General features: G+C 38.3%; 1 protein-coding gene across 1 annotated transcript in view; it reads left to right on the top strand.

The window, feature by feature from the left end:
- The window catches only part of ANO4 (anoctamin 4), a 203454-nt gene that overhangs the window by 94930 nt on the left and 96052 nt on the right, over positions 1-12472 (top strand). Inside the window, exons 4-5 of the mRNA XM_069003919.1 lie at positions 5215-5325; positions 10765-10901. Of these exons, the coding sequence (XP_068860020.1) occupies positions 5215-5325; positions 10765-10901 (248 nt within the window). The remainder of the gene's footprint in view (positions 1-5214; positions 5326-10764; positions 10902-12472) is intronic.

Genomic DNA, 12472 nt, shown 5'->3' on the forward strand with positions numbered 1-12472 from the left:
GTGAAAACCATTAAGATAAATGGTATTTTCTGCATACTGGAAGAAGATGTGTTTAGCTATACCAAATAGTGACAGACTATACATATTTGTTTTAAGATAATTGATAAACCAGTTAAGAATATCAAAAGTTATGTGAAAGTTCTTATGTATTTATAGACATCTATGGAAATCTATCAGGGCAGAAGTTTTTCAAAGGTCTGCAAGTAATTCTACAGTGTACCCAAACTTTTCAGTCTTGGAAACACCTTGTGTATTAATGCTATTATTATGGAATGCTTTGTCTTAAAACAGAAATCTCCAAAGGCCTCTCAATGTGTATCATTAACTACTACTTATAATTTTTCCAAAACCATGGATGTGATTTGTAGCTAGATGGGGCAAATCCTGTGACATACACTGGTTTGTACTGGGAAAAATGGAGACCTTTAAGATATTCCCAGTTTGTCACTACACGTACATGTGTAGACATGGCAGACAGCTGGTCTTACTCTGATGCTATACTGCCTTAAGTATACAAATACATCAGCAAGTTCTCAGAAACAGAGAATTAAACACGAGTTTTCCTGTCCTTATCCCCACTGCCATCTTCAAAAGGAACCCAGGACTGGAAACAAGCATCTAAATGAAAGGTAAAGGGAACTCACCACACACACCCCACCTCCTTTGTAGAAATTTGAGAACATGTTGAAGCTGTAAGGTAGAGGAAGCTTAGTGCTACTGGTAAGGAGCAAGGATGGAAGGAAAGTTTCTGGGTAACAGTCTTTTTCCAGAAAGGAGTCCAGTGCTAGGCTGATGGGCCAAAGTTACAGACTGAAAACAAAGCCTTTTTCTTTTGTGCAGAGAAGGGGCAGCTCAAGGCAGGACACAGGACATGTTTCTGCATCCTGTGCTGAGAACATACCTAGCAATGATAATTTTGCATTGTGAAATTCTGCACTTTTGTACATCAAAGATTTAAGGGCAGCAACAAACAATTAAATACTTTTGATCTATTAAAATATATCTAATGTAGTCACTGAAGTACAATTGATGTGTACAGTAACACTCTGACATTCACCTTATGCTGTGGGAGAGAAAAATGCCTAGGCAGAAAGAGTATAACAGTACTGGTTGGTGAGGAACAAAAAAGAACACGATGTAGGATTTCTGACAGAAAACACTCTCTGACCAATGTAGCCAAAGCAGCTCTCTCTGAAAGACTTGTTATGATACACATCAGCCTTCCACTTAATGAAATAATTATCTATCTCTGAGCTACTGCTTTCAGGCCATCTTTATCTTGCTAGGAAGACGTGTATATTAATTTATATTTTCCTACATTCTATGACTCATAGAACAGCTTGGGGTTATTTCTGAAGCAATAATTGAACCAAAATGTTTTTCATCCGTTGCAGTTGCATTGTCCAGTGCAGTCATGGGGCAGATCCTGGGAAGACCAACTATGTTGTGCATTTTGTTTCACTCCTGTCACAGAAATGAGAAGTGCCGGAACTGAGAGCAGTAGAGCTGTGCTGTACACACATGCACAGCCCTAACCAACATGTATAGGAAATGCCTAACACAATTTCCATTTGAAACTCTGCTTTTGCTGCAGATGGCCTGCTGAGAACTCACAGTGAGAAGCCAAAAGAAAATGTACCTGTAGGGGTGATTCTTTATCCCATGTTGACATGGGTTTGCCTAGAGTGAGAAGGGCACCGTGCACAGCAACTTTGTGCTTGCTTTAAAGAAGAGGGTCTGGTAAGAAGGAACTTCTCTGTGGAAATTACATGCAGTACTTAGTGTAGCAAAACAAACCTGCTCATGTTAGAATTATATTTGCTCTTCCTAAATACCACCCTGTTAGAGGTAGATGGCCCTGTGACAGGAGCATCCACCCACATGGCAAAATCTCTTTCACTAGAAGTTGGAATGACCTTGTTTAACATCAGTACCATATTAACTACATTGGTACATAAATCACTTCCCTGATGCATTTGATTATTTTAATATTTAGAAGTGTGTTAAAATTCTGACTTAGAACATGCCATCTCATTTAGCCTCTAAAAATTAAAGGTCTTTTAAAAATCTCCCTTTTTTTTTTCCTAACTAAATTAATTGGGACCCTTCAAAACAAATAAAGGAAAAAGTATATTATTTTATGCACAACTTTATGCATCAATGAGTAAATCAGAGGGAGTGCCATGAGGTAATTTAAAATATTATTTCTGTTGAACTAAAAAGTCTCAGTAAACTGAGAAAAATCTGACTGCTCTTAAAAAAAATAACATAAAATTTTTAAAATCTAATATTTACTTCACTTATATTTGTGTTTGTTTCTCATAATTCTGTGGAAAGAGAGTCTTTCCCATCCTCTCAGACAATATTGCTTAGATTTTACTCAGTGGAACATGTCATTGATAGAGCATAAATCAGCAGCTGCTAAAGCAAGAAGGAAATGCTAAAGGCAGGTTAGTGATTCATCAATAGCAACAGTGACATCAGATATTGTCTTTGCATGTAGTATTGGAGGTCTGTGGTAAGATAAAGAAAACAAATCTCTGGAACATGGATGAGGTCACTGTGACTTTTTCCAAAGATCTACTAGTTTAAAATCTCTGTCTGACAACAAGCCAGAAATCATTAATTTGGCCAGTCCACAACCCATCACACAGGTGGTGTTTCTCTTAGCTAAAAAAATTGGGTAGTCCCGCCTGAAAAGGGGATGCTGACAGAGAGGGAGGAGGATAGAAGCCCAAGTGCCCTAATTTATTGACAGCATTAAGGTCATGAGAGAAGAAAGCACTCCTGCAACCCCTAATTTAAAAGCTGTGTTGTTGGTAGGTACATTTTTGCCCTTGTGTTGGTGAAGGCAAGTTTGCAATTAGATTCGTGTTTTATCACAAATGATTGGTAGAAGATTATGCCTGCAATTTTGACTGAAATCAGACTGGATGCTGTTAATCTGATTCTTGTGCAGTGAGGCCAGATATTAAGGCTACTGTGAATCAGATAGAACACTGTCATTTCTGTGGATTGCTGAAAGCTCCCTACTGCAAGTAGGATCAAATGGATCAAATGCAAGTGGATCAAATACAGGAGAGGAAATTTGAATGCAGCAAAAATCGTCTTGACTTCATCGTCTGAAATACAATCAGGTTTAAGCTGGTCATTTTCTGATCACTTCCTAGGAATTTTGGTTTTGATTAATTAAAGAGGGGCTATGAAATCTCCTATGTACATTCTGCAAGAGTTTAATTTTATTAACAGGTCTGTGGTTAGATAGTCCATCAGATATCAGCACTTTGGGACCTCCATAGCTGACTGCCACTTCCTTTCTCCCTGGCCCAATTAGTTCAGATCTTCTGGAGATGCTGCAGGGATCCTGCTACCTTCATCTGTTCTGAGGAGCAGAGATTTGAATGTAACAAGGATGGAAGGTCTGGGGGAAGAAAGGGTATTTTATATTTGTCAGTATTGCCATTAATTTGCTCTAACTAGGGTTGAAATGCAGAACAAAGGCTGTTGGAGGTGAGGATACAAGTATGTAATGGTGTATGTTAAAAGTGGTAGCTGAGTATTTAAGAAGAAACTGAATGATATCACTTGCAAAGTGCTCAACTGAATTGCTGTCCATTGATTACTTTTCTACTTCCTTTTCATGGGCCTTAGAAATCTCTTTTGGGGCAAATCTTAGCCTCTCATCTCTGAGGCCATCTGCAGATTTCCCTAGGCTGCTATTGTATGAATAATCAGTTGTCTCACTTAAGAAATTCTCTTTGTTCTACATCATTAAATGCTGACTCCTGCTGCTGCTATGACAGATCGCTGTGCAAGAATCTACAAGAGGAGTTGTCTCTGATGTTAACAATGAATCTTTGCTGTGGAACAAAAGAATATGCTGAAGCAAGCACAAGACAATTTAAATTTTATTATTTTAACACTGAAAAATAAAAAATAATGAAGCTGGTTGAAGCGTACCCATTTTGAGATCTGTATTTCCAAAAAGTGAAGATGGGCCTTTAAAATAGTTTTGAGTAGTTTTGTGCCTAGGAATATAATTTGTAGCTCCCATCAAGGCAGTAGTGAGATAGTACTGGGCAAGGAGAAGAGGAAACTACAATGGGCTAGGACAGAATTCAAAATAAGAGCAGCTTGCTATAGGCAGACTGTAGATGAAAGGAAAATGCTTCTATCTAAAGCATGAGTGATGCATCTAGCGAAGCACAGTAATCTAAATGACCTGAGGGTTTGTTCTTCCACCTTGGCCCTTTTGTCATTAGGTCCTTTCCCAGATATCTCCCTGACCACTGAATGTCTCTGCTAACTCTGTGCACTAGTTACTCAAGAGCATCATCTCTAACAGATGTCTTTGTGAAAGGTTTTCCTTCTACTCTTTAAAAACCAGATGTATTCCTGGTAGTTCTCTCTTTCTGTCTGTATCCAAATACCCTGTAGCCAGCATCTTAAGCCTGCTTGCCCATTTTCTGTCTACTCTTGATATGCAGCCACCTTTCTCTGCACAGAGAGCATCTGTTCTCAAAACTTTCTGCTTTCTTTGCTCCTGTGGAAAGAGGACTGAAATGGGCAAATCTTGTGTCTATTTTCTTGTGTAGATAGGTTTGAAACTGCAACCCACCAGAAAATGTTTTTACCCTGCAGTGCTTTTAGACAGCAACTGTTACATACCAATGTGAATCCATTTAAAATGGACTGCAGTGCTGGGCTTCTTCCTAGACTGTGTCATGCCATCAGGTTGGCATATGAGAACTTATGGTTCCCTGTGTCTGAAACAGACTGTCCATGCTCTTTTTGTCCTAATGGTTGTTTTCTGTCTTGCAACCTACTTTGTGTGTGTGTTATTTTAGTCTGTTTGTTCCAGTGTCATTTGTAACAACATCTCTTTTTTGTTTTCACATTTGGGAGCTAGTTTTGTAGATGGTATGGCTAGGTGATGTTCATGGCATGGCAGCATATGGTCACCTGAACGAGGAACTTGCCAGTGGCAGCTCTGCATCAGTGCTGATAGCAGAGAAAGTTTTTGTTTCATTGTATTTAGCTTTAAATCAGTCCATGTTCTATCTGAAGGTCATTAGTTTGAAGAAAATTTGGTTCTGCTAGGGAGGGAAAATGAAAGTACCTTCATTCAATGTGTATGTTTCCTCACCTGAAGCCCCTTGGCTGGATTTTCTAGTGCACTGTCACAAACCCCATCAATCTCTTCAATTTCTTCAGAAGGAAGAGAGGATTTGCAGGTTAACCAGCTGGAAACGCAAATATGGATAAAACCAGACATGCAGAAGACAGATGTGGACTTTTCAGAAATTCTTAATGCAATACAAGAAAGTAAGTTATTCCTTGGATGCAAAATTGTGTTTATGGTAGAAGATGCATTGAAATTATAACTGAAGGCATGTACAAAGTGATGAACTGAATGATAAGTATCTATTATTAAAATGTCTCAGGAAGTTCAATGGATTATTGAAGGCTAGTAAGAAATGTTTTACTATCAGAGAAGTCATAGTAAGATTTGAATTGTTATGTGACAAAGGATTCCAGCACTATATATTTTCTATGCGGATGTAATCAGAAATAGAAAGATTCCTGTTACTTTAATCCATTCTTTGCACTCCTGAGTGGATGTGTGAACTAATAATATCATAAAAATGCTGCAGTCAGGGATTGAAGACTGGATTTGAAGTTCCAGTTGTTCCAAAACTTTGGGGTGTATTCATATTTTTGCAGCTGGTAATACTTGGGAGAAGTCACAAGATTGTCATAACAAGTGAAGGTCCACGTCTTAGATGCTTCATAAGATTATCTCTTTTTATATGTAATGGGCTGTGGGCTAAGAATTTATTGGTTCGCCCTTCTTAAATCCAACTGCAGAATGATCTCAAGGTTTGTGCTAGAAGAAGTGCTGCTCCTGTTAATAACAGTGGAAGACACCCCACCCCCCAAAAACTTATGCAATTCTGGAATCAAATAGAATCTGGAATTTCAGTGAGAATTTTTCATAACAATTTTTTAAATCTCATGGAGGCCAAGAATCAAAATGTGAGGCATGGCTTCCTGGCTTCCTTACTTTCCAGTTTGATTTTAAACTGGGTGTTTGGTGTAGCAATTTTCTAAAGTGAGAATCAGCAGCTTATATTTTAGAGTGATAAAGGATGAATAAGAATGTGTAAAAGCCCAGACTCTGCCTGATTTTTGCCGCATGAATAAGGAACCACACAGTGGTAGCGTCTGGTCGTTAAGTGGTGGTATTAGTTTGGGAGTGAAGGAAAATGCTCAAGTTAGTATGATGGGGGTAATGATTTGAAATTGAATTACCTTACTACTTAAGCTAAAGATTTAGGATGAATTTCATGTTTTCTAATTTAAAAAGCTTTTCCCATCAGGAAATCTTAATATGAGGTTTTGTTTTCTCCCTTCTCCACACCAGCACAGCCCAGGCCTGGGGGCAGTTGATATGCAGATTGGAGGAGCTGAAAAGGCACCAAATTGTCTTTCAGAGGGTGAATAGACTAGATGGCTAAACATGGATAAGCAATTTGAGATGGGAATATTTCAAGAATTAACATTTTGAGTTATGGATTTTTCACAAGCCATTTGAGAAGGATGCAGATTTTACAGCCTTGGAGATAGTGATTTTCCTTTATCCAGTCCAGACACAGGTGCTGTTGGGAAGTTAATCTCTATGTCCTTTAGCTACATCTCCTTCAGCAAAGACAAAAGGATTTCTATGACTGTACAACACACTTTGCAGAGGTTTGTTGTGTGTCCAGGGGAGTGTTGTCCCATGCAGACTGTTGTGAATATCATCTGATTGGGATCAACATGTCTAAATATTTTTTCTAGGGTAGTTGCTCTCAACAGCCGATGTTACTTTTATTCCCAGTTGTCAGCATTGTATGATAATTTAAAAGAGTCTAATGATACTTTTAGAAACCAAATAATTTTTCTTGCTAAAACAAGCTTTGGAATATTGATCTTCAGCTAGCATCATCCAAAGTGAGAGTATACTGGATTGCCTAGTGTCACTTTTGCTGATAAAATAGAAATGAACAGAAACATGATATCTGAGCATGTTTCCATCTTCTCACACAATAACATAATCAGGTTGCATTTTTTAATGGAAGTCCTTATTTTTAGGCACTTCAGTTTCAGCATCCACCTTCAGAAAGTTAAAGGAGTTATCTTGGTTTTCAGTCCTACCTTATATCAGCCTCTTCATCTGAAGTGGCTTGTGGACCCACTGAGATTGTGCGTGGACTCCTGCTCAGAATTTATCAGCATCCAGTTTTCAGAATATGTAGTTCTACTATATTTGGGATAAAAATATTTGTATACCCACTTTTTTTTTCTTTTATTCTTCAAGGGAATCTGAATTACCAAGTCATTTTGATTTTTTTTTCTGCAAAATAGAACATGAGGGGGAGAAAAGAGTTTGCATATTTAAGCTCCCTCTAAAATCAGAGGGAGTATTCTTAATATCTCCTGTAGCAATGCATATGCTGCTCTGTATTCCTGTTGAATTTCACTGCTTAAAAATACATGACTGTACAGTAGCACCATTCTTTCTCTCAAATAGCATTTATATATATAATAAGCCATTATATATCATTCTGTTAAGGATATTTGTGGGTATATGCACATCAGGGGCTGAAGGGGACCAAAAAGATGGATCCCTGATTATGCTTTTAGCAACATTTGGCCTTGTAGGTGTTCAGTGCATTGGAGTGGAAGGGCTGAGCTACCTACAAGCAGCAGGAGAGTTATCTTGGAAGTACCATCACCGTTATTAATGTAGAGCAAACAGAAATTGCTATATAAATTATCTATTTGGTTTTGTACAACAGTTTTTATTATTTTATTTTTAAGTATATAATGAGACTTGGGGTAGAAAAAGTATCTCAGCAAATGTTGGGGGCCCATATTTTCTGTAGTGACCAACCAACATGACAATTATCTGCTTATTTCTGATATAAGCAAGTTTCCACTGCAAGTTTCCACTGCAGGAAATCTGGAAAAGTCCTGGTAGCTAATTTCACTTACCAGCTGAGATTCACTGCTTCCACAACTTCTTCACTGCTGAGATGGACTGTATTTTAAAGTGACCTTAAAATAAGGGTTTTTTTGCTCCTCACAAGTCCTCAGGATAACTCAGTATCTGTGTTTCAAGTCCCCAGACACATTCATTGTCTTACACACCAAGTTCTTTATCTCAAAACATCTGCTTAAAAACCATATATTTTGCAACTCAAAGCATAACCAGCACTTCCAGAAGCAGCAATTCTAGTATCTCAGAGGCCTCATCTTTTATACCACAGCAGTCTTAATGCCAGAACAAAGATAGTTTAAATTCCCTCGAGTATAGAGAACAGGCAAAACTTTCATTTTTACAGCTTCCATTGACCCTGTCTGCAACAGATATATGTATCTTAAATATATTCAGAAAGCTTCACTATTTAATTATTTTTGTGGGTTTTTCCACAGTTGTTTTCAGATTATATTGAGGGGTTAATCATATACAGATTCACGTGACATGGTCATGGAGGCACTGATGGGTTTCAATTCAGTGAAGTTCAAGTCATTGGAAATGTTTTCTGTTTCAGCTGCTCTTTCTGTTGAATATTGAGATTAGTTCTTCTCATATGAACATGTATGCAAAATCTGGTCACGATCTACACCCAAACTATTATCTGATGGGGTAGAATGTTTCCAGTCTTGACTTTTGAAACAGTAGGGACAGTGAAAGACACAAGGTTAGGCTGTGCTGTATTGTGGCAGTTCCTCCCTCTTTTATAATCATCTCTAGTATGATTTTTTTGGATTAAAATGGATGAAGGTGGGAAAAAAAATCTGTAATATTACTGATGCATGTGCTACAAATTAGAGTCTGTTTGTTGCCTTTTAAGTCTCCTAAAGCCTCTGTGGTTTGCCCTAGGACAAGTTGGATGCAGCCACAGTGACACTGAGGAGCTGCAGGCTCTCATCACATAAAACTAAACAACACCAGAAACTCAGAATCTCTCTTACAAACTAAGCTGCTTAGGTTAGCACATTAGCCTAGTATTTAGAGTGGATTAATTTGGACATGAGGATTTCTCTGTTGTTTCTGAAACTTTTAGTCATTTTCCAAGCAAAGCTATTGCAATTAAAAATACAATGTCTTTCATTAACCTTGTCCCTATTCTATGCATGAAAATGAAGATGAAGGATTCTTGAATATTTTGACAGGGTTTTCTTTTTTTATTACCTACAGATGTAAAAATAGATTCTGTAAAAGACGTAAAAAAAGGGAGGAAACTTTTCCCTGTCCTCATGATTGACAGGGAAAGAGTAGTATATTTAAAGTGCAACATATGTCTATATTAAGGATGAATATTATGGATAAGACTTTCTCCTGCTTGTGAGCATGAAAAATAGGCCACCTGCAGAGACTTGGGAGTTGGTATCATCAGCAATTTTTTGAAAGGATTCTTAAACTGGGCTATGACCTCTGAAGAAGGGAAAGGTGAAAAGGAGGTCACAAAATGCTCATGGTGGCTGGGAGCGATTAGTGGCTGTTAATTTCTGGCAGCTATCCAGGCTCTACACAGTGGCGGAATTGATTTTTACACCTGCAGCCAGTAGTTAGAAATGGAACTAAGTTGCTGCCAGCAATTAGAGATTTTTGGCTGTTAATATAGATTCTCACCAACAGGAGTTACAATTGTCTGTCAATAAGTTATGGGAGCTGAGGACAAGCAAAAGCAACAGGAGTTTATTGCACAAAAGAACAATGATTCCAAAAGTCAGGCAAGCTTGCAAAAACTGTGAATAGGGATAGGTTATAATAGGTTATAATAGGATAGATTAACTTCTGTCAAGACTACTAGATATTTGGTCCCACTCTAGTCAGGGGAAGAGGCTCAGTAGCTGGGACCTTTGGCGGTCCCTTCTAACAGTTATAACTCTACTGTCATAATTTTGGATTTTGCCTATGAGGCATGAGGTTGGAGAGTAGAAGTCCATCCACAGCTGAAGTTTGATCCTCAGCTAAGGCATTTTTCTTCTCGTCACACACATCTCTTCATTGTGCTTTTTCACCAGACCTGTAGCACATGGAGTGCGGAGTGAACCTGCCTGCCCTGCACCTCCCATCTGGCAGCCGCTCCAGGCCCTAAGTATCGATACTTTTTGTAAGGGTTGGTTTACCACAGCTTGAATCTGTAGATTTAAGCAATTTGCTACATGCAAGACTGAGGGCTGTGTGGTGGGTGGATCTTAAAGTGTTAGATTTATATGCATCAAAATATGCCAAACTGTGAACAGAGAAGCATTTGCCCAAGTTTGCTTACTCGATGCCTTTCAAGAAACACTATTTATTTAAGGTCTTCTGCCTCTGGCTGCCCCACAGGTCTGTACAACTTTGAACTTAACACTTTGTATAGTAGGTTAAAATTCTGCCTCCTTATAGTAAGAAAAATTCAGAGACAATACTAATTCAGAAAGTAATGATTTAAGCCATTTGCCCCAAAAGAAGCTGAGGAGATAGCTAACATCTCTTTTATTGTGACAACAGATTGTTTATTTGTCATCAGAGAAGTGTTGTGGTGTCCTAAACCTTTATGTAGCTCACTGGTGAAGAAAGCTCTCCAACAATGCTCATCAGATTTTAAAAGTAACATAGTATATACTTATACCAGAACTAAAAAGTGAAATTGGTGATGGGTTATACTTGCTGTCTTCATTTGGTTCAGTGCTGATTGAATGCATATTTTTATTTTTGTTTTTTAGTAGCTAAGGATGTCAACATTTTTTTTGACGAGTTAGAAGGTGTGAACAGCCCCTCCAAAGATGATGATTCCCTGCTTCACCATGGTAACTTGACCAGTACTTCTGATGATGCCAGCAGGCTGGAAGTTGTGGGAGAGGTAAGGACACACAGAATTATTAATACAGTATTTATTCAGGCCCATTATAAAATGTAATAAATGTAATTTGATTTAAAATCTCATTCTCTGCCATCAACTTGTGTCTAATCTTTCCCATGAGATTTTCCATTCTAAGATTATAATGCTGAAATATGAAGTATCTCAAATTCAAAAGTTTTGATTTGATGCACCCTCAGTGAAACATCTGTAGAAATCTAAGGCTTCAGTGCTTCTGAAAATGCTGGAAAAGTTTTCCCTATATTAATACTTTAAGGGGAAAGAGTGTGGAGGGGATTTATCATGAAACTCCCATAAGAAGCATTGGGTGTCAATTATGAGACACATCCCATTCCAATGAAGAACAAGTGACTTGATGGTCATAATGGTGATTCAGAGAACATACCATGGAGGAAGCATTCAGCATATAGTCCCTTCTCAAATCTGTCTTAAAGCAGCCAAAGCGTCATGGACCCATTACGAAAATTTGGGCCTAAATTTCTTATTGTGTCTTCTGAGCAGAAAGGAACAATATACTCTTTAGTCTTGCCTCCCAATTCCCTGCCTCCCGTGGATGTTGCGGTTGTTTTCTCAGTGAGTGAAGAGACCAGGGACTTCTCTACTTTCCTCCACCTCAGGAACGGGGCTAGATCATGCTTACTGGACTGGTCTGATGTTACCTGCAAGTTGTGCCTGAGAAGTTTTTGGCAGAGGGCTGACTGGCACAGATTAGAACTGGCAGGGACTATGCTAGTAATTAAAAAGAGTAGAAAACCACAGGAGATTGCTGAGGGCCCTGCCCTGACCCTCTTTTGTTTACTAGTTTTGACAGAGTTTAGAAGATGCAATTAGAGATTATGTCGTTTTCAGCAGCTAGAGGGTTTTGTGGTGCAAGTTCTTTTGTGCAACATTGCTGAGGAGAGAGTCAGAGATTTTCTTTGTTCTAGAAAATCAGCCCACAGAGAGCTGCGCTCCTCGAATGTTTAGAGAGATAATTAAAGCAACAAAATTCAGGGCACCGTGAATATGTTTGACCTTGCTCACAATTTCATCTTCTCTACTCACAGCTCTTCCCTAGCTTCCCATACAACTTACAAAGGACTCTCTTTGCCTGCTTGCACCACAATGGGTTAATCTTACATGATATTCCCATGTTGCATTTTGGGACCATGTACCATATGGTCTTCAGCAAAAAGCCACAGGTGAAAGGCACATGAATTTTGTAAGTTGAAGAGGAAAAATTAACAGAAAATTATCAGAAAGACATGCTGCTTTTAATGTAACAATATTACAAAACCAATACTTCAAAACTTTTTTTTTCTCTTAGATGTGTCCTTGTTGGTTTTTTTAAAAGGGAAAACTTTTGAGGAATATGAAAAGATTTAAGGGGTTTTTTTATAACCATAACTGAGGAAAATAACACTGTAAGCCATGCATAGGTATAAGATGGGAGGAAAAAAGATGAAAACTGAAAGTCTAAATGGGACTTCAGAGATGCTGCAGCCTACCAAAGAAAAAGTTTCGAAGTACTCGGTCCCTGCTAAACTCTAGAAGGAAAAGATACACTGTTTAGA

This window comes from Aphelocoma coerulescens, chromosome 1A, assembly GCF_041296385.1.
Source record: "Aphelocoma coerulescens isolate FSJ_1873_10779 chromosome 1A, UR_Acoe_1.0, whole genome shotgun sequence".
NCBI lineage: Eukaryota > Metazoa > Chordata > Aves > Passeriformes > Corvidae > Aphelocoma > Aphelocoma coerulescens.